Raw genomic sequence first — 23414 nt, forward strand, 5'->3', positions numbered from 1 at the left:
AACCCATTTTTACATGCCAGATGAGTGTGCATGTACGTGGGACCAATGTTGGATGCTAAACATCTGTGCTGTGTGTAGCTGGCCTTAGAATGATCATTGTTTACTACCAAGGCACATTTGTACCTACTCTTTGTGTTTGTACGAAACATAAAAGACTTTCCCACAAGAAAAAAACATCTCCCTGTGTCCTGCCTTTTGCACAGTCAGCATATAATGAACAGCTATCAACTAGCTCAGCTTTCCAGTCTTCTGATAACAGCTCCTTCTTCTTCTTTTTATTTAAATTCCAACTCACAAGAAAGCAGTCACAGCATGCCATTTTAAATGTAGGTTCTCCTGAATTTTTAGGTTTTCAGTGGGACATGCCTGAAAACCTTTACATACTTCATTTACCACTTTTTAGAACTGCAAAGAACCTGCTTGTTCTATCTTTTACAGAATATTGTTTGCTTCAGAATTACTTGGTTGGAGGACTGCTCAGAAAGCTCAACAAACTTAAATCTGTTCAACGCAAAATGTGGTTCCTTTTCATTCATTATCTTTTATTCATGCTGAATGTTACAGATATACCAGCTGACAAAGTATTAGTAGCTTTACAGAGTCCTTCAATGCCCAGAGCTTCTTTTGTTTTAAACCACACCAAAATTCCAAGTCATGCCAGCAAGAAGCTCTTCTAAACAGTACAATTCCAGAAAAATACATGCTACGTGCATTTGCGTACGAAAATATTCAAGTGTTGAAAATTACACCTGTTCAGCGGCTCCATAAGTTATGCTAAGACAAAAAAAAAAATCTGTACCAGAGGCAGAACTGTTTTCTATGCAGTGCTTTTCTAAGATTAGTGTATGTGTCATGCTGCTAGCACTCACAATATGCATTAATTTATTTCATAATACCCCTAAAGGCCCCTGAAGGGGCATTACATAGGGAGAACCGATACATAAAAAAATGCGAGCTTTGCGCATTACGGAAAAACAACTGAAGTACACAAAAGTTATACAAAATTTTTACAAAAGAAGACACAAATGTTATACAAAAGTACGATGTCTAGAAAAATACACAAGTAAAACAATACACGAAATACATTAGTCAAGTGAAACTCAGAGAGAAAATACAAAACTGTCAGAGAAAACACTAATTAATAACTGACATAATTAAGAACATGGCTGTTCCAATAATCTGTGTTATTCTCTCTATGTACTACCATAAGCTTAGACTAATTTGACCACCCCAGGGTGTCAAGAAACTGATTCAAACTATTTCCTGTTGAACTGATAAAACTTGACCACATCAGTGAGTGAGGAAGTTAATTACTGCATTAACATTCTACGAATACATTTCCTGCTATGTACTGTATCTACAAGAACTCCATACGAGTTGTTTATGTAATATATATTGTATATGGCAGCATGGCTACCACAACAGCTGACACTCGCAGGTCACAAGCATTCCTACGGTGCCATAAATGAGGAGAGTGAAAGAACATCCACAGAGCAATTTGTTATGTTAAAAATGTGAACTCAGAACATGAAATTTATTGTGATGTTACAATTCCCCTTCCCCCAACTTGTGTGTGTGCATACCACTTGCATTTCCTTTCTTCATGCGACTGAGCCCTGCAGGATGAATGCGTTACTGCGGTGGAATGGTGAGACTGGTAAGAATTTCTCGTATTGATGGATAGATGCAGCATTCTGGAAAGATAAAAGGAAAACAAGGATATTAAAACACCACATCAGGCATCATCAGGTAGTGGTCACAACAAGTTTAGTCAAGAAAAGCTACGGGTACTAAGTACACACCGCCAAAAGTCATTTGGCTACAGTTTTACAGTCGCAAGCAATTTCTTCCCATAAGGTTTGAGGCAAACTGACCGTTGGGTGGGGCAAACTCGGCAAAGCGGCGCAGCATGGCATTGATGAGTGTGACAGGTGCATTGGGCTGTGCCCCAGGGGTCTCGAGCCGCTTGTCGGCCACTTGCATCACGTTGGCGCTCAAGTCGTACACCACAGGTACTGCTATGTGCGATGGCTCGCCCGGCACCAGCCGGCTCAGCTGCAACTGCAAAACAAAGGGTCCCCCATGTTTATTCTTTTAAAATTAAATGTATGTAATGAGATATTGAGGCCTCAGAGGCATTGGCTACTCCTCTGCTTTGACGTGTGGCAAAACTTCCTGAGAAGAAAAAGTTGTAGCAATACAAAAAGCACTTAAGAACAAATTCCCATGAGTTCTTCAGAAGTTGTGATTGTTCCCTGCATTAAAAGTTGTTGCAATGAAATAGCAAATTCTAATTTCACTAGGGTCCCTAGGATTTTGCTCCAATTTCCCTATAATCACAGCTGCTTTAGCTTAAGAAGGCCTGCAGATGTCACCAAACATTGCACACATCACAGAACACAAGTGTCCTAATTGTGCATGCAGCACATGCTGATGTGCTCAGCGCATTTTCACACACAAAATATGCTTTACACACAGTCGAACCATGCAATGACAACAGCAAGAGAAAACAGAATTCTTGCCGCAAATAAATGTTTTCATATCCCAAGCAAATGCCCATTGGATTCAATGCGTTTCACATTTCTCAACAACGAAATGTCCCTAAACTGAAATCAAGCATCAACAAAATTTGCCAGAACCCGAGTAACGTCAACAGAGTGGAAAGAGTGCTCAAATGCATTTTCTCTCCCATGATTGCTAATGCCACAAGCACGTCATGGTTGCCACCTTGTTTTTTGATTGCCTGTTCCAAATGGCACGGCAGGCATAGCTATTCGCAACGAGATCGAGCTACATGTGGCAGCACCGTCACTGTGTTAATGCAGACAGTCATCAGCGGCACACATTGAAATGTACACGACGATGCTTTGCTGCGAGCAATTTGGCCAAATTTTATGGTAATTAAACACACTGACTGCAGTGAACTGATTATATATTGCCCTTCCATGCCACATTTTTTGCAAGAAAAGTGGCGAAACCTTCTTTTACTTGAAAGAAGTGCAAACTGTCATTCAACAAGTGACTGGCTATCGGCCAAACAATGTGCGTTTCGGAACTTCCTTGGGGCTTTTTATGCATGTTTAGCTGGCGTTGTGCCTGCTGTAATCATATTGTTGTACAACCTAATTATTACTGAATTCTCTGTGAATCTTGCACCCCTTTTAAAGTTAACATCCTTGTACAATGAAGGTAAAGTAGCAAGGTAATGTGCATTTTACATCACCAATTTTAGACATACATCTCCGATTCTCCATGTTTCTTTAATTATCTGCGAAACGCAAACAGTTAAACAGCTCAATTAAACAAGCAAAGCCACTGAGAGTGACAGCACATTAGCAGGATTGCCAGCTACTTTTATTTTGGTAACAATAAAGATTCATAATTTAGGCACAAAGCTGCCTTTGCATGGTTAAGCGCAAAGTTCTAATTACTTCAGAGGCTAAAACCATTAGGTAGTTTCATTTCAGCTAATAATGGCCGCTGTCTTCTGTCTAGCTAACAACTTTTCATTGAAGAGCGAAAGAAAACTGCACCAACCGTCTTTCAACTCAGTGTTAGGACATCCTGCGTCTAGAGAGTGCTGTCACACGTGATGCTCACTAATACCCTACTTTTGCTTAACTTTCGTAGCAGCCAGTCGAAACCCAAAGGCCCACAATTCCTTTGCGAGGCAAAATAAACTCACCTCCGTGGCATCAGAACCACATATTAAAGGACATCTAGGGATTCCATGTAACCACTAAGCAAGAGTTATGCAATTATTGCAATTATCATGATGCTGTTATTGTAATATAAAGTGTATAACGTGATAATGAGTGCTTGCTAACAATTCTTTTTTTTACTGCTGAGTGATATTCACCCCACCTCGTTCATATTGCAAGGTATCACAAAGCTTGTGGAGTGATCAACACATCACGACAAGTCGCTAAAGCATGGCATTCAAGAATCATTGCAAGTACTTGATTTCTCTAAAACAAGGAAAACAGCTTTCCGTGGTTTACTCGAAACACAAAGCCACAATAAAATTGGTAGAACTGTGGCAAACAGAGGGTGCGATGGTCTCTCATCATGTGCTCAACATGGGCAGTCACTGATCTCACTACAGCGTAAAGACAACAGCCCGAAGCTAAGTGATTCTGTAAATTGTCAAAAAATGGAGACCAGCCTTAACAGTTGTGCTAAACCCCTGAAAAAATCATCTTAAAAGATGTGCACACAATATGCGTGCACATGTGAACACGTGGTCGTAGCAGACGTAAGGTGCAATCCACACTATCCGTGGTTCAGGAAGTACTCACCAGGCAGCGACTCTGCTCGATCTTGTGGCCAATAGGCTTGGTCGCATCGGTGTTGACCTCTACTGACATGTGACGACTGTTTTTTGCATACCATGTGCAGTGCACATACACAGTACATTTTGTGTACATACAGTACATGAAAGATAGTGTGCTTGGCACTGCACCAAGAATGCTGTCGCTCATAGGCACTAGTGCATCTTGCACTAGTCACATGAAACTGAAGGTATCCCTGAAAATGACAACCTGACAATAAGGCACATCTTTCTGGCCACTTGTGGAATAAAAGCACTTATTTCGTATTTGTGATTATTTTGATTTTTTGACGGTTCCTGTCAAGTCCGAATTATTGGTCAGCAACTGTAGTAAGTGAAAAAATAAGGGGAACCAAGTGGCTCAATTCTTGGTAGTGACAACCACATGAAGCCAACAGACAAAGAAGCCAAGGAAAACACAGGCGAAAAAAGTCCTCATTCTCAATTGAAATGTAGACGTTATAAGAAAACTGGATATGAAAGTGGATAAAAAGACAGCTTGCTGGAGTCGGGAGCTGAGCCTACACTTTCCCCACTGTGTGTGTGCAATGCTCTATCACTAAGCTACCACAGTGGGCATCCTCCTTTCTTGCATACTTGCGTAGTATAACCCTTAGTTATAGTCCTGGGACTGCTGGGCCTGTTGGCTTCACGTGGGTTGTAATTCCAATGTAGTAGTTTAGTACATGCTTTCCAGATGAAGAAGCGAAGCAGAGGATACAAAAGTTCAAAAGCAGGACAAAAACAAAAAGACAAGAAATACTAACGAAGAACAGCATCTTGTTCTTTATCATGACGATTGAGCTCATGCCAGAGGGCGCAATAGGTGGCGCGGCAGGCGGAATGGTCAGGCACAGCTGCATGCTCCACTTCATGTTCCGGTCTGGGGCCTGTGAGAAAAGGTGATGGCCGGTTTTCTACAGAAAACCTGCACATTCCTTAGGGAAACACATCATACATTGGTGCCAACCTCCGGAGCCAATTTTCCTCTAGTAAGGCTACAGAGTTCTAGATTCTTGCAAGCAACATATGGTTGCTCAGTTGGCAGCTGCTTATCGCAAAGATAAATACATACTTATGAAAAATTAAATTAAATTTACAGTATAAGCTCGTTCTTTAAAGCATTTTAATTGTGCAGTCGTCATTTTAAGACAAATCGACAGTAAAGCTGACATAAGATTGGCTGACTCGTCTATAGACAGACCTGACATAACAATCTGTCTTACTATGCAAACAATGCCAACACAACCGACAAGTGGAAGCAGGTACTTCAGCAGGCTCCCATGCCAACAACCCAATTGTGATCGAATGGATTATCAAGTACGTTCTTTATTTCAAGAAATCCTCGGCGCAAGCACACACACGCAGTCTGTGTTCCGTTTTGCCACACCGCTACGGCTTGCTCCGCTGATTACTTCCCTCACTAAGTTTGTTGTTGCACGCTCCCCACATGCCGACCGCACACACACGCCTTCCATGTTCTCCCTGCCTGCCACACACCGTTGCCTACTGTCCCGTGCCTGCAACTCTGCGCCACCCGGGGTCGGCCCGATACTTTCACAGGATCTTCAAGGGATCAGTTGCATATAAAAATTTTGCCAGAAGCAAGAACTAGTGATCAGTTCATTGCAAGGACACAGGGAGATGAAGAGCTGATGTTTGGAAATATGGTGTCATGGTCACTTTGAATAAATGCCCATCCTGAATTTTTGGAGTGTGACAGCAATTCTGTTTTTTCTTTCCTTTGTCACTTTTTGTATATGTGGCAAATGCAGTATGGCTCAAGATAGAAAAAAATATATAAGGACATACGGACAAAACATATACATACTACACAAATGATCACACAATGGAGGCATTGCCATAAACGAAAATCTCAAATAAATTTTAAGTTTTCCTTTATTAAACAAAGCATTATGCCTCCATTGTGCTTCCTTTCTTCTAATAACAACTGGCCCATTGATATCCTGCCTTCTAATATATAGTTAAACCTCAGTATAACGAAGTATGTTTGTATTCGATATCAATACAAAATTTTGCTTCCACCACTAGGAATGCTGAGACAATAAATGGAAACTTCCGTGGATGCAGATGATCAAATGATTGAATTACAAGTGGCTGTTTGCAAACACGCCTCTCCAATCATGCGTGGCATGACAAGAGTGACTGTCGAAGTGGAGCTGCATCATGTTCATATAAATTCCAAATGCAATAAGGTCCTATTGCGCCCTGCACACTTTGTGCTATAGGTGTGAGTGAAAGTGTGCGAGGGCAAGACAAGAAATATGGTGGCATCAGGGGTGCCGCTTTCCTATGCTTCATGTGCGTAGTTCGTCTACGGCCTCGTTCCCGGCAACACCCAAGTGCAACGGTATCCACTGAACTCAAAGGTTGAGACCCTGATGCTGCAGTGCGTGGAGCCTACAAGCGACACACTGTGCTAGCAGTGGGGCGAGCTGCTCCAAAAGCAGCTGACGAACTGCCCGCCTCGGTGGATATTCTCTTGCACCCTTCAGGCTGCAATTCTTCACAGAGGTGGCTTTTTCGTGCACTCTGGCCTTCACCGAAGGCGTCAGCCTCACTGATCACCTCCGACCGCATCTTTCCCCACGCCTTCCGCATTTTGGCTGCTGCTGCTGCTGCGCGCTCTCTCTCACTACCCCTTTTCCTCCCTCTCCCCCTTGTGCAGTGCGGTTAAGGTGTCCACTGCTGAGGGACAGTTAATGCGCTGCACTTTATCCAACTTTCACATTTTTCTATTAAGAATCTCCTAGCATTCCCGCGCAAGCAAAGGGAAAAGGGGGGAGGGGAGCGAGCTCACGGCAACGCAATCAAGCGCACGCGAGGGGCAGGGGGGGGGGGGGGGCGCACGTCGTGATTTTTAGGGCACATCTTGGCCGTGGTTGCACATGGCTGTAAGTGTGGCTGAGTGACCCGGCTGAGTGACTGAGTGACCCTGCTTTACAGATAATCTGCCATGTATGTAAAAAGTGGGCGTGCCGAGAGGGCATGGAATCACGTAAGCTATCTTCCCACATGTTGAGCATTGGAGGTTGTGTAATCTCGAGTTTCGGTGACCCGTTGGAGCGAGAGGCAGACGAAGCATTCGCTCCCCGCTGCCGGCACTTTTCATGATAGCGCCGTCCCACTGCGGGCGACACTATCAGCCGCAGGGATGGAGAGCATGCAAAAGCATGGCTGGCTTCACTTAATTCGTACCGGCCGACATGAATATGGTAATCCCTCATTATAATGAAATCACTTTACTCGAAATATTGCTTTATTCGAAATTTCTTCCGGTCCTGACCCAAACACTTGCATATTAAGCTGCATTACTCGAAGCACACGAAGAGCTTGACCCACTTAGAACGAAGTGGCAAGTGGAAGCATCAACGCCACCGAGCGGCGGTGACCTTTTTGCACATGCAGTGTCAAATTAATACCGCCGACAAATTAGTCTCACGCAGGCACAGAACAGGCCACAAAAGTACTAAACCCATGACCGATGACTGCCTAGTAACAGGTACCAGGCAAGCGCCGAGTGCTCCCAGCTGTTTACTGGGGAGTGAACAGAAGCTGTCAAATTCTATGGTGCAGCACACCTAAACTGTTATTCTCGGTCGTAATCGCATCGCTGGTGTCCCCCGTAATAGAATCCACACGAAAAGAAAGTTTTCCTGATGCTTTGCGATGCCAGAAAATTGCGCTCTCTTGGACGCCGAAATGTGGCCAAAAGACCGCGGGCAGACTTGCACTGTAGCATTCCATGGGGTGCGCTCGATGAGCAAAATTTTACTGCTCTAAAGAGCACTTCTGGCACTGAAATGCACTAAAAAGCACAAAAGAAGTGTTCCTCCAATTTAAGTGCCGTGTTCGACGCGAGGAGCTACGTTAACAAATTGGGAAGATGACTTTGGAAAAGCCAGTTTAGAAATCTGCTCGTCGCTCTGCATAATTGGCCTGCATTGCAATAAAACATCACCCCTAGTTTCGTTGCACTTTTGACGGTGCAAATCTACCGATAACTTGCCGAAAACCCGAAAAATCTGAGTGTCGCCAGCTGCGAATCAGGCTGTCAACATGGCGGGTCAATGCAAGATGGTGTTCCACCGGTGATTTTCTCGAGCCAGTCATGCTCGATTTGCGGCATCCAACTTTAAGCAAATAGTCTAAATGCATGGTAGGGTCACTGAAGTTTGTTCCTAGACATTTGTGAATGGCACAGACGTGGCAGTGTGTGAACACCGAGACACGACTTGTAGAATTAGCACGGTGTAGTCAACAATGGTGCACCAAAAAGCTCTCGTTTTGCAAACTTCACAGCTGCCCACCTCAGGAAAAAATTTGATTGGAAATAGGTGGAGTGCATTCATTATGTGAGCAAATACGGTGTATATGGAGATGCCAGCAACAGTCACAATTCTGCAACTAGTAACCGAGGCTGCAAAGTCTGGCAAAGACATGTCAAAACTTTTAACTAGCATTACACCAATTTCTTCTATCCTCCTACACAGTGCTGAAAGTCTATAGTCCCTAGGAAACTTTCCTAAGGCTCACAGTGCATGCATTATGGTACGCTACATTAAAAGCTAAAAAAACTTCTGGTACATACAGTCGAACCTTGATATATCAAACAGCGCTGTGATCACGAAATAGTTCGATATAGCCAGAATTCGATATACAAAGTAATGTAAAAAATGCGTCAAAAACTTCTGCAAATTGGGTCAATGAACCAAGGACGTGATCAGGGACCATTGTTCGGAGCACACGTTCGGCTGTGCCACGCACAATTGGCCTGAACCCACCGACTTCGTCAGCCGGGAGCTTGCGGTCAATTGCACCACACACAATTAACGTAGGCCATGCCGACTTTGTCGGCCACGCAAAGTCGGCACGGTCTAAGCCAATCGCACGCAGCGCAACCAATCGTGCACTTTAAACAAGGATCCTCGATCACACCCCAATCGTGGCGCTGTAAATACTCACTTGAAGCTTCACAGAAAGTTTTCATGTATTTGGCTGAAAGTACTGCAGCAGTGTAGCTTGCTTCTTATTGGCAGCCGCGTGCATAAACACGGAGTCCTCAACATAGTCTAAATGATCCACAAGCGATAAGCCGGCGCCCTCTATTGCACCACAGTAGTGGCGTAGAAGTGCCAAAGCAGCTACAGCCTCAGTTGAAGTCGGGAGCAGGGTAATATCAGCGCTTGTGGGATCAACCTCAGCAGCATCTTCGTTTGGCCACTACTTTTACTGCGATCTCCAAGTCTGTCAATCGAAGCATTTTAAAACACTGTCAATAACCAAGTGGTGTCTGCAAATTAAGGTGTCTATGATATCTACAATTAACCCATGGCCCTCAGTCCCCAGCAGCTGCGGAGCACCTGACCAAGGCGGCGATCAGACCTGTAACGCAGCAGAAGGTACTAAGAATCTTTAGGCCTGAACAGGCCACCAATAGAAACTGACCCTGTCAACCTTTAACAGCCGAACTCTGTTGAGTGAGGCTAGCTTAGCAGGACTGTTTGAGGAACTGTCAGACGTTGTTTGGGATATTATTGGCCTTAGTGAGATTAGAAGAACTGGCAAGGCTTATACATTGCTAAATAATGGTCATGTCCTCTGCTATAGAGGTCTCCCTGATAAGAAGCAATACGGGGCAAGATTCCTAATCCATATGGCATAGTGGGAAACACTGGCGAATTCTACAGCATTAATGAGAGGGTAGCAGTAGTCGTAATCAAACTTAATAAGAGGTATAAATTAAAGGTAGTACAAGCCTGTGTTCCAACATCCAGTCACGACGATGAGGAAGTAGATCAGTTTTATGAAGATGTTGAATTAGCGATGAGAAAAGTGCACTCGGTATACAGTAGTAATGGGTGACTTCAATGCAAATGTGGGGGAAAAAGCAGGTGGGTGAACAGACAATTGGCAACTACGGCATCGATTCTAGAAATGCTAGAGGAGAGATACTAGTAGAATTTGCAGAAACGAATAAGCTGAGAATAATGAACACTTTTTTCAGGAAACGTAGCAACAGAAAGTGTACCTGGAAAAGCCTTAATGGTGAAACAAGATATGAAATTGATTTCATACTTTCTGCCGATCCCAGCATAGTGCAGGATGTAAAAGTGATAGGTAGGGTAAAGTGCAGTGATCATAGGTTAGTGAGGGCTAGGATTCACCTCAACTTGAACAGAGAAAGAGTAAAATCAGTGAGAACGAAACTTGGCATAGGACAAACCAAGATGTATGCACTGAAAGATAAGCAGGGTAATATCATCAGCAATCTCGAAGCTATAATAAAAGCAGCAGAAGAATTCTACACTGACCTGTACAGTACCCAGAGGACTCAGGAGTACTCCATTCAAAACAATAATGAACAGGATACAGAAACTCCTCCTATAACTAGAGATGAGGTCAGAAGGGCCTTGAAAGACATGAAACGGGGAAAAGCGGCAGGAGAAGATGAAATAACAGTCGATTTAATCAAAGATGGAGGAGACATAATGCTAGAAAAGCTGGCGACTCTCTATACAAAGTGTCTATCGACTGCATGGGTCCCAGAAAACTGGAAGAATGCAAACATTATACTAATCCACAAAAAGGGAGATAAATTATAGGCCAATTAGCTTACACCCAGTATTATATAAAATATTTACCAAAATAATCTCCGATAGAATAAGGGCCACACTGGACTTTAGTCAACCAAGGGAACAGGCTGGCTTCAGGAAGGAATACTCTACAATGAATCACAAACATGTCATTAATCAGGTAATCGAGAAATCCGCAAAGTACGATAAGCCCCTCTATATGGCTTTCGTAGATTACGAAAAGGCATTTGATTCAGTAGAGATACCAGCAGTCATAGAGGCATTACGTAATCAAGGAGTACAGGCCGCTTACGTAAATATCTTGAAAAATATATACAGAGATTCCACAGCTACCTTAATTCTCCACAAGAAAAGTAGGAAGATACCTATAAAGAAAAAGGGTCAGACAAGTAGACACAATATCTCCAATGCTATTCACTGTGTGCGTGGATCAATGACGAATATCTGAGATAACATTGTCCTGTTCGGTAACACTGGGGACGAGTTACAACAAATGATTTATGACCGTCACATAGCAAGTGTAAGAGTGGGGCTGAAGCTTAATATGCAGAAGACAAAGATAATGATCAATAGCCGGGCAAGGGAACAAGAGCTCAGGATCGCCAGTCGGCCTCTAGAGTCTGTGAATGAGTACATTTACCTAAGTCAATTACTGACAGGGGACCCTGATCATGAGAAAGAAACTTACAGAAGAATAAAAATGGGTTGGCGCGCATTTGGCAGACATTGTCAGATCCTGACTGGAAGCTTACCCTTATCATTGAAAAGGAACTTGTACAATCAGTGAATTTTACCGCTGCTGACATATGGAGCAGAGACTTGGAGACTGACAAAGAAGCTTGTGAACAAGTTAAGGACCGCGCAAAGAGCGATGGAACGAAGAATGCTAGGCATAACTTTAAGAGACAGAAAGACAGCGGTTTGGATCAGTGATCAAACAGGTATGGACGATATTCTAATTGACATTAAAGAAAAAAATGGCGCTGGGTAGGTCATGTAATGCACAGATTAGATAACCGTTGGACCATTAGGGTGACAGAATGGGTACCAAGAGAAGGGAAGCGCAGTAGAGGACGGCAGAAGACGTACCGTAAAAACCGGAATATAGGTCGAACTTTTTTTCAAAAAACCATCGCGAAAAGTTGACCCTTGACTTATATACCGGACATTGGCAGAAAAACTACGGAAGTCTTGCAACAATGGGCGGATGAAGTAAACAGCTGCCATTGCCATCAGCAGCAGCGCGGCGTGGCGTGGCGACATCGTAGCACCGTCATTTTGCGTTTGCATTGTTTCACATTTTGTTTAAAAATGAGCAGAAGCCGACGGCAATTCACCGTCACCTTCAAGAAAAAGGCGATCGAGTACGCGGAAGCTAACGGCAACCTGGCGGCACAGCGCGAATTTGGAGTGTCGGAAAAAAGCATTCGGTACTGGCAGAAGCAGAAACAGCTTTTGGTTGCTTGCAGCAACCAAAAGAAAACTTCATTTCGTGGGCGGACTGCAGCGTATCCAGAACTGGAAAACAAGGTTGCGGATTTCGTCCGGGAGCTTCGTGTAAGATCGCTGCCTGTGACTGCTGAATCCATCCGTTTTAAAGCGGTAGAGATCGCGCGCGCCTCTAAACTGACGAGGGCGCAATTCAAGGGCTCGCCATCCTGGGTGCGGCGTTTCATGAAGAGGAAGGGCTCTGCACTACGGCGCCGTACTTCTGTGTGCCAGAAACTGCCCGAAGAACTCGAGGACAAGCTAATCGAGTTTCAGCGATATGTAATCGCGCTTCGGCAGCAACGCGACTACATGATAGGACAGGTAGGAAACGCCGACGAAACGCCAGTGTGGTTCGATATGCCCTCAAGCCGGACTGTTTCCGAGCAAGGAGCCAAGCAAATCAAGCTTCTAACAACGGGCAACGAGCACTCACGGTTCACTGTGATGCTCGCATGTACACAGCTGATGGGAAGAAGCTGCCCCCTTTCATCATTTTTAAAAGAAAAACATTGTTGAAAGAGGAATTCCCACGCGACGTCATCGTCCGGGTTAATGAAAACGGTTTTATGAACGAATCGTTGATGCTGGAGTGGGTCCGGCTCATCTGGAAGCGGCGACCTGGTGCTCTCTTTGAGCGAGCGAACATGCTCGTTCTGGACTCATTTCGAGGCCACCTCACAGCCAACGTAAAGCGGGCCCTGTGCGACGGCAAAACGGACCTCGTGGTCATCCCTGGTGGACTGACATCTGTGCTGCAGCCACTAGACGTTGTGCTAAATAAGCCGTTTAAAGATAGAGTGCGCGAACTCTATAATGAATGGATGCTGGGCGATAACCCGACTACCCCCACCGGCCACCTGCGACGTCCACCGCTTGCGACTGTTTGTGGCTGGGTGTCGTCGGCGTGGAAATCTCTCCCCGAAGAGATGTTGCGCTAGTCTTTCAGAAAATGCTGCATAAGCAACGCGCTGGACGGCACAGAGGACGATGCTCTATGGGACGTGGGCAGCGAGAAGCACTCGACATCGGACTCTAGTTCGGACGACTCTGATTCGGAGTAGCGCTTGCGCACTTTGTGTCCTTTTGTGTACTGCACACCCGGCCAATTTTTAACAGCATCGCGCGACCATCGACCCGCGTGTTTGTCAGCACCTTATCATCACGGCATGGAGTGGCGAAATAGCGAAAGTTAGTGCATGTGTACACATGCGCATATCTCGTTTGTTTCGCCGCTCAGCGCCGTTAACAAGGTGCTGACAAGCACGCGGGTCGATGGTCGCGCGATGCTGTTAAAAACTTAGCCAGGTGCACATGCGAGCAGCATTTAAATAAATGTCATCATTGTGCAACCGGCTGAGTCGCATTTGTTTCAAGGTAAGGGTGTCTTTCAGTACTTTTGCCATTGAAAAATATTTTTTTCATTTTTAGGATTGGTTAGTTGGGGGGTCGACCTATATTCCGGTCCGACCTATAGTCCGGTTTTTACGGTAAGTGGTGCAACAAAAACATTTGGAAATTTGCGAGTGCTAGTTGGAATCAGTTGGCGCAAGACAGGGGTAATCGGAGATCGCAGGGAGAGGCCTTCGTCCTGCAGTGGACATAAAATAGGCTGATGATGATGATGAGTGAGCCTAGTGAGCACACGCTGTCGCAAGTCTTTGCGGATGCAAACCGCCAGTTCTTGCGAGGCGCGGCAGGTGCAGAGCACGGCATCGAGGAGGAGTCGGTGCGGCAAACGCAATGCGTCGTTAACATTGTCGAACTTGATCAAACTAGCCACGACCGCCACGTGTGTACAGTGCTACGTTCAAATGGCGCCCTCAGCGCGATCGATGTGTGCAGCTATAGTGTGCAGCAGTCGGGAACGCCTATCGCGCCACTGCTATCTTCGAGGGTGTTGGGGGAAAGCTCACTGCCTGTCAACAGAGTGCACGTGGTCTCGGGTGGCGAGTTCGATATATCCATTTTACGTCCGACCCTGTTCGAAATAAAAAATTAAAAATGCATGTTATTTTTTAGGTGATATAAAAAGTGTTCGATATATGCAATAATTCTATATATCCATGTTCGATATATCAAGGTTGGACTGTAATACCAAGGCACAGTTACATGTACCAGTTATATATAACGCATGACATATTCCAGGCACCAATGCACTTGTAAGCCAACTATAGTAAGTGGATGCAGCATTCCCCACAGGCACTTACCAGCTCCAACCTCATCAGCTGAACAAAGTCCTTGAGAATGTTGATGGGAGCATTAAGCAGCCTCGTGAATGACATGAAGGCATTGGGCTTGTATGGGAAGCTTGCAACCTGCAATAGAAACAATGAAAAGCATTCATCTTTAGCCTTTCTGAATGTGACAAAATTGACACCTACATATTTGACATACACTTACAATAAAATATTAAATAATCCCACCCATAATTTTGAATTCATTGCAGAGAATGCAATTGATGCAACATTCCTGTCACAAAGCAAGAAAAACTAACTACAGATCAGTCAATTTGGACGAAGAATTTCCTTTACTGTATTCTTATTCTGTCTTGCAAGGCTAGATGAGCAGTTATATTTTGTCCTTTCCCATGAACCGTGACCTTTTCCTATTAGCAGTGCTGTACATCACTGGACCACTTGCAAAGCCCTTCATGTTTTATCTGAGACAAAAATATTGCTCTCAAATAACTCTGCTACAAAGCCGTGGTGCAAAAACATCAGGCAAAACTAAAGAATGCAATGTGCATGTTTAGTGCTGCCAGCTAACATTTTCTTCCAGGCATTGCTAACCCCGTCCTCCCATTATGCAGAAGGCAGGATAATTGGGCTAGCTGGCAGTACATTGTAAGAGAATGCAGCATTGGAATGAAACACAAGAACAGACACAAGCTAGTGCAAAATCACAACTGAATTTTTAGGATGCATACAAAATGAATAAAGTGAAACCTCGCTGTAGCAAAGTTGCAACCATAATGAAAACACATAATAATTTGTTTAGCGTGAAACAACGGACACAAGAGGGATGACAGGACAAAGCACTTTGTCCCATCGTCTCTCTTGTGTCCGTAGTTCCCCGCTAAACAAAGTAATTATGGATTTGCAGCAACTAGCCCGTCAACGCATTGTGCTGAACGAAAATACCTTCGTTATACCTAATATCCGTTATAAACATACATTCATTACATGCTGATAACGGTGATAAACATTTCAGATTTACTTTATTATATTCAATAATGATATATTCAAACTTTATACAAACTGCCTATAGACTCAAGAGTCCCAGAGAACTGGAAGAATGTCAACATTATACTAATCCCCAAAAAGGGAGATGTTAAAGAAATGAAACATTATAGGCCAGTTAGCTTACTCCCAGTATTAGTATTACCAAAGTAATCTCCGATAGAATAAGGGCAACACTGGACTTTAGTCAACCAAGGGAACAGGCTGGCTTCAGGAAGGGATACTCTACAATGCATCACATCCATGTCATTAATCAGGTTATCGAGAAATCCGCAGAATAAAATAAGCCTCTCTATATGGCTTTCATAGATTACGAAAAGGCATGTGATTCAGTCAAGATACCAGTAGCCTTAGAGGCATTACATAAGCAAGGAGTACAGGGCGTTTATGAAATATCTTGGAAAATATCAACAGAGATTCCACAGCTACCTTAATTCTACACAAGAAAAGAAGGAAGATACCTATAAAGAAAGGGGTCAGACAAGGAGACACAACCTCTCCAATGCTATTCACTACATGCTTGGAACAAGTATTCAAGCTATTAAACTGTGAAGGCTTAGGAGTAAGGATCAACGGCGAATGTCTCAGCCGCCTTAGATTTGCAGATAACATTGTCCTGTTCAGCAACACTGGGGACGAGTTACAACAAATGATCGAAGACCTTAACAGAGAGAGTACAAGAGTGGGGTTGAAGATTAATATGCAGAAGACAAAGATAATGTTCAATAGCCTGGCAAGGGAACAAGAGTTCAGGATTGCCAGTCCGCCTCTAGAGTATGTGAAGGAGTACATTTACCTATGTCAATTACTGACAGGGAACCATGATCATGAGAAAGAAATCTACAAAAGAATAAAAATGGTTTGGAGCTCATTTGGCAGACATTGTGAGATCCAGACTGGAAGCTTACCATTATCATTAAAAAGAAAGGTGTACAATCAATGCATTCTATTGGTGCTGACATATGGGGCAGAAACTTGGACACTGACAAAGAAGCTTGAGAACAAGTTATGGACCGGGCAAAGAGCGATGGAACGAAGAATGTTAGGCATAATGTTAAGAGACAGGAAGAGAGCAGTGTGAATTAGAAAGCAAACAGGGATAGCCGACATTCTAATTGACATTAAGAGAAAAAAATAGAGCTGGGCAGGTCATGTAATGCGTAGGTTAGATAACCGGTGGACCGTTAGGGTTACAGAATGGGTGCCAAGTGAAGGGAAGGGCAGTCGAGGATGATGGAAGACTAGGTAGGGTGATAAAATTAAGAAATTTGTAGGTGCTAGCTGGAATCGGTTGGTGCAGGACAGAGGTAACTGGAGATCGGTAGGGAGAGGCCTTCGTCCTGCAGTGGACATGAAATATGATGATGATGATGATGATGATGATGATGATGATGGTGGTGGTGGTGGTGGTGGTGGTGGTGATGATGATGATTCAATAATTTCTAAAATATTTTTGTGGATTGTAACGTTTGACTATTTACACAGAAACGTGCGACATGTAGCATCAGGTAAAACAAAAACATTGTCTTATCCCCCGAGCACTGTATTCCTCCAGTATGTTCCATAATGCAATGCAGCAATTCATAAGTTTCAATCCAAACAGACACAACCAAAAATTAGTAGTGTCAGAACAACATTGACAGAATAGTCAAATTATCATTAAAAGGCTCTGCAATATCCTCTAAAATGCGTGAGATGTGTCTGGTACTAAAGGACACCTCTCTAAAAATTTTTCTCTGCTAGATGTTATTGAACGAGATTTGTAATTTGTAATTAACCCTTTCAGGGTCGGTTTTTTTGCCATATGCAACTGCCCAGGGCTGATCTTTTTTATTGCAGATTGGAATTTTTCTGAGGGACCTATTTCGGAAAAAAAAATTACCGTAATTTTTCTAGGGTGACCATAAAAACAGAAATAAAGATTTTGCATTGGTATATATGTACTCTTTATTCATGAATAACAGCAATAAAAAAAGAAAATAAACTTATAAGAATTAAAAATTTAATGCATTCTTATAGTTCAAGGCTTAAAATATATGCACACGAGAATATTTCGCAAGTCTCAAATGTTCCTGCTCTTACATTAATATTTACGTCCATAGTGTAATCGAACGGCGTAGGTGAGCGCACTCAAGAAAACTGTGTGGTTGTGTGCCCGTCAAAAAAGCAAAACGTGTGATAAACTTCCGCTAATCTTCATCTTATAGACAACCAGATGCAATGAGATATCGTGAGTCTCCCAGAAAAAAAAAGGAAATGCATGCACGGCGGCATCCTTCCTATGCGCCCCCCTGTGAGCACTAAACGAGCGAGAAAGAGGAGGCCACCCCTTGAGCGATTAGTAACGGGATAGCCATCAGTTTCGCAAGCGCACGAAGCTGAAACCGCCCATGGAACAAAACCCAAACCGCCGCGCGCCAATGCGTGAGCGGTAGTATATAGATGCCCCAGAGCAAACTAGCTCTAAAACAAACCATGGAACAAAAATCGAGAGAGGGAGGTGCGAGAAAAAAATTCCCTGTATTCCCACATAGTGGCAGCATATGCCAGAAAAGAAAAATTAGGAAATTGGCACGCTTCTTAAATGTGCAGACGACGCCATAAATATATGGCATCGACCATTTTGGACTTGTTCGCGGCGCCATATATTTACATAATTGACCCTGAAAGGGTTAACAAAGTTGTTCACAATGAAATGCTGCCACTGCCAATGTACGCCCTTGCACTTTTCTTCTATTCGTCACTCAAGCTGCATTCAAGCAGCACACACAACACGATTCTTGCCACACTCCACCCACCATTCAACCAAGCTTGTGTCATGACCTCCAGATCGTGTAACACAACACTCTGGTGCACCGCCCAATGTCAGAGGCCAGCACACTGGTATCACTTTCCATCATCAAGTGGTGCTGCTGTTTTATCAGCGAAGATATTTTTGTGCACTCGCTCCAGCCATAGGCACTGTTTCGTCATTATGCACAAATAAATTCAGTCAATGGCTATCATGTTTAAAAGTGAATACAGTGTAGTGCCCTTATTACAATATTAAGAAGAATGAAAAATCTAATCATTATAACCGATCATCGCTATATCTGGACTGGTTAAAAAAAATTTTTTTTAACCACAACGGACATACCTTTGCAGCTCTGAAACCGAATTTGCCCCACGCACTAAACATAGATGTAGAAAGTAGGCAGTGAAAAATTAAATGCTCATTTGTACCTCTAAACAGCGTGTCAGATATTAGGTGCGCTGAAATAGTAAGAAATCTGCACTTGCTTTCGTGGGAATTTCAGGTTTACAGCCAAATGAAGAAACATGGCTTGTTTCTTCAATTTCCATGGCAATCTCTTCAGACAGAGATCGCCAACACAGTGACGCTACTGGCGACTGTGTACAGAGACGACATCACTCTAGCGCAAATCCAAGCAAGTCTGATCGCCTATAAGTGTAGTATGAGGCAGGGCATTATTAGAGATATTTTTTGGGCTGTCATAAGCCTAATTAATTTTATTTTTCTGGCTGAACATTTTTTTACTATATTTCAGTCCCAGAGAGGTCCATAAAATGGTCGGCGACTGTATATCATTATGTGTGGTACTGTTGTAAGTGGACTGCACTGTAGGTATGCGCACAAATATTGCAAGAACTTTGGGCACTTGATGGAAGCAGGTGATCCATCAAATGACACTGCAAGTGCTCTACTGTAAGTGCAAATCACATGTTGATGACAGTACTGCCAGACACTAGAAGCAGGTTTATATACCACATTCAGAAAGTGTTCTAGACACGCTTACCTTGGTGTCAAAGTATCGCTCCAGCAGCTGGAGCTCTTCAGGTGCCCACTGGTCAGTGGGCCCCGACTGGGAAAGCTTGAGGTGAAGCGACTGCAGTGTGGCGGGGTTCAAGCTCACACGGCACTGCAGTGTCTCTGCCCGGAACTGGATCACACCAGGCTCTGCTGGAGCCAGCATTGTCATCTGCAACAGTGCCCCGTACACTCACTTAGCTCTCACTTCACCGAAGCGACAGTGTTCCCTTCACCTCCTCACTAAATGGGCCAATTGTCACCAATGTCAAAACTACGACTCTGTCCTAGGCTGAGATAATGTAAAACTATTCCACTCTGTTCTCACTTCAAATCTACCATTAGCCTTCTGTGATTGGTCAAGCTGTCATGGGCTGTGCCCATATGGGCGGGGTGTCCGAGACATTTTGACCAATCGGATAAATTGGAATAAAAACAGAATGGAATGGCTTTATGTTATTCCGGCCCTTGTCACGAACCTCTCCTTACAGATGAGTAGCAATGAACTGTGCACAAATATCATGCAATTAAAGTATTCACTTAGATGCAGCTGCTAACAGCTGCCTATATAAGACAGTTCAGAGCTATATAAAATTTTGTGTAAAAAACATGCAAATGTTAGACGTAACATGTTTTAATGAGTGAGTTGAGGGAGGCTACTCTTTACAATAAATCGTATTCAACACGACTTCAAGTTTCTTTAACACTTTCCCGCCCGCTAAAAAATAGGCAGTTTCTGAGTAGTCTAGTAGACAATTTTTCTACTGCTACAGCAAATGCTTGATATTAGAATGTACGGTATCAATCTGTAGAAGAAGGAATGTGCTTCCTAATGGCACTATTTTCAAATGAACATTTATTAATAATTCTCTGAAGAAATTATTTCATTTAAAAAAATTGTTACGAAAACGAGAAAACTCCATAAAAACATTCATGCTGCTTTGCACTATAATAACATAATAAAATTTATAAATATGCATTTTGAACAAAAAAGGCTATATACAACATTCCTACAAATATAAGCTTTCCGTCTGAAGAAGTTCTTTATATAAAAAGGAAAATGTTAGCCCTAGTGGCTATCATGCTTGTGCAGCGGCTCTTATGAACCGCCGCGCAGCACTGCGGAGTGCAATAATTGTGCAATGCCGAGGTTCACTCCGGGCACAGCCACTTGCACTTGCACTTGCAGGTTCACTTGCACAAAGCCACACTCTTTGCACCGCCAATGGCAAGTGGTCCTGCTCAGACGACACTGACACCCTGCAGATAAGAACTGTGACCTTTAGAGCACACCAGATATCTTTAGATGCGAGTGAGGCAGCAACGAAACGGTTCGGAGTAGAAAATGAAACCTGCCAGTGGATATTTGTTGACATTCCAGGGCTATTCGATGTACTTCTGCTGTCCGTGCTGGAGTCAAAATCAAAATCATCTTCCAAGTCTGTGCTGCTACCACCATCAAAAAATTCTGACGCTGACTCATTGGAATCCACAGAACTACGCCGTTTTTGAAGGGCATCTGTGTGTGACGTTGACGCCATGTCAAAAGCTATGAGAGCTTGTCACGTCTGACTAAAAGGCACTTGAAAAATCCACCTACAGTGGTAAAAAAAACATGAAAGCTAAACTAGAAAAAAAGTTGCTCTTTCATGCACTAGATGATACTAGTTGTGCGAAAGTGCCCCAAGCACAACAAAATTTGAAGCTGAAACCATTGTAATGGGCTATTGATGGGCATAGGCACGGACAGGAAAGTGTTAAGCACAGCTTTACCATGCTTTGAACAAGATATGAATACGAAATCAAAGCTGGCAATTCGCACCAGAGGTTTGCCAACACATTTGTGAAAAACTGACTGAGCCACGCAAATATTAATGCCAGTGCTATTATGGTAACAATGCTCACATTATCGTGTCTCTGAGCAATGCTTACATTATCATCTCCCTGAACCACACGATGGAGGCTCTTGCGCATGAAAACACAGCCAAGGAAGCGTTCAAGCGGTGAACAGTGCGGGGCCAGGGCGCCACCTCCCATGAGTGCCCCAGCTCCCATGGGTCCACCATGGCCGGCCCCACTCTGGCAGGCCAAGTCGAGCGCCTTGTGTGAAAGCAGGGTTGGTATGGCAGCAGCCCATAAGCGCTGCGGAAGCACTCGGGCCGCACCTCCAGGCATTCCCAAACCTGTCAAGAACAAGCAAAAAAAAAAAAATTATGTTCTGGGGTTTAACATGCTAGAACCACATCCTGTTTACAAGCCATGCCATAACGGGGAACAGCAGATTGACTTTGATCACCTGGAGTTCTTTAACATGCATCTATCTCTAACGATACGTTCATTCAACTGGTACCTACTGCGCTCACATTCAGTTTGCAGCAATGTCAAGCCCTCTCGAGATTGGAGCCAGAGAAAGCCTGTCCCTCCCGAATGTGGTGGCTGTTCGCAGAGCAATTGGAGTAGCTATGTGATCGAGTTTCTGTCGAACCTCAATCGCACTTACAGGCTGAAAGTAGAAGCACCTCCAAGAGCGGAACGCTGAATGAACCAAGCAAATGTGTTTCATACACTCAAGTTTGACCAGCCAAACGTAAACCCCATTGAATGCCGCAGATGGAATTGAATCTGCGACCTCAAGCTCAGCTGCGCTACGCCAGAGCAACTAAGCTATTGCAGTGTGCGTTGAGAACGAGTGAACGGCGATCGTGCATTTAATATCTCTCTATTCCCTATTGTCCACAACCATACATCCCAAGATCAAAATCGGAAGCAAAAGGAATGTTTAACGCAGACTGCATGCATAATAAGCCAGATCTGATTAAATCTGAGCCCCAAATTTGATTAATATATGTGAATTGTACAGTGAAGCGTTGAAAGACTACATGTGGATGTGTACTGCTAGTGACAGCATGCCATCATATTGCAGCAAGGTTGTCTTCCACTGTTTACAGTAGTGTTAATGTTCTGCACTAGGATTACTTAAGTAACTTAGTATTTTCTAAGTACAACCGACTCAAAATAGTTTATTTTGTTCCAGCACCATAAGTATTCCAGGATTTCAGGGATAAAGTTCATATTTGTAAAGGCAACAAAACTCGCTGAAGTAGAAATTCTTACACTGCTAAGGCACTGGATATTTTTAAAGAGGAACCTTTAGCTTGGCATCTCCTATACAAATCCTATATGAGAACAGAGAAATAGTTTTTCTCAGCAGCCAATGCATCGATTTTGATTAGTTTTGTTGCGTTTAAAAGAAAAAGTTAAAATCTATTGACTGTAAGACGCAGATTATTATTTAAGCAGTAACTTTTTACAAACACTGAATTGCAAAACTGAAAAATGATTTGAGTGCCAAGTTTCAACACTGAAACTGAGTATAATAAGTAATGGTATCAATATTCTGTAAACTGCACCTATTAAGACCTCTCAAGTGGACAACATTGATGTATTACTATATTTATTCACATAATGAATGAACTTTTCTTCTTGAAGAATTTGAAAAAAATTGGGGGGTGCGTTCAATGTGTTTGTTAAAATTTAGAATGATTTTCTTCCCACAGCCACCTTTATGATTCGTTGTCCGATAAGGCGTCCAACACGCCGGAACAGACGCTGAATCCTGTCTCCTACTTCAGTCAGACGGCAGGTGCCTCATCCAGTGTTAGGGCACGTCAGAATGCCTTGGATCTGGCTGCCGGGCATCTCGGTAGGTCGGATGCCTCATTGGACGGCAAACCATATTGCGTGTCGCCTATTTCACAGCTATAAGCTCAGGGTGCGATCATTATGCGAGGAAAAGAAGAAACACACTTTTTCATTGGAAAAGTGGGGACCCGCTGCAGTTGCTTAGTGGCTATGGTGTTGGGCTGCCAAACACGAGGTCGCGGGACCGTATCCCGGCCACGGCGGCCACATTTCGATGGGGGCGAAAT

General features: G+C 43.6%; 1 protein-coding gene across 2 annotated transcripts in view; it reads right to left on the reverse strand.

The window, feature by feature from the left end:
- Positions 1-1515: 1515 nt before the first annotated feature.
- Positions 1516-23414, reverse strand: part of MED14 (mediator complex subunit 14) — a 122824-nt gene continuing 100925 nt past the window's right edge. For both annotated transcript variants that reach the window (XM_075679753.1, XM_075679752.1), the window contains 6 exons: positions 21418-21668; positions 19475-19657; positions 14646-14753; positions 5098-5220; positions 1875-2061; positions 1516-1694 (listed from right to left, as the gene is read on the reverse strand). In XM_075679753.1, coding sequence (XP_075535868.1) covers positions 1633-1694; positions 1875-2061; positions 5098-5220; positions 14646-14753; positions 19475-19657; positions 21418-21668 — 914 coding nt within the window. In that variant the 3' untranslated portion in view covers positions 1516-1632. The remainder of the gene's footprint in view (positions 1695-1874; positions 2062-5097; positions 5221-14645; positions 14754-19474; positions 19658-21417; positions 21669-23414) is intronic.

Source organism: Dermacentor variabilis, chromosome 2 (genome assembly GCF_050947875.1).
Source record: "Dermacentor variabilis isolate Ectoservices chromosome 2, ASM5094787v1, whole genome shotgun sequence".
Taxonomy (NCBI): domain Eukaryota; kingdom Metazoa; phylum Arthropoda; class Arachnida; order Ixodida; family Ixodidae; genus Dermacentor; species Dermacentor variabilis.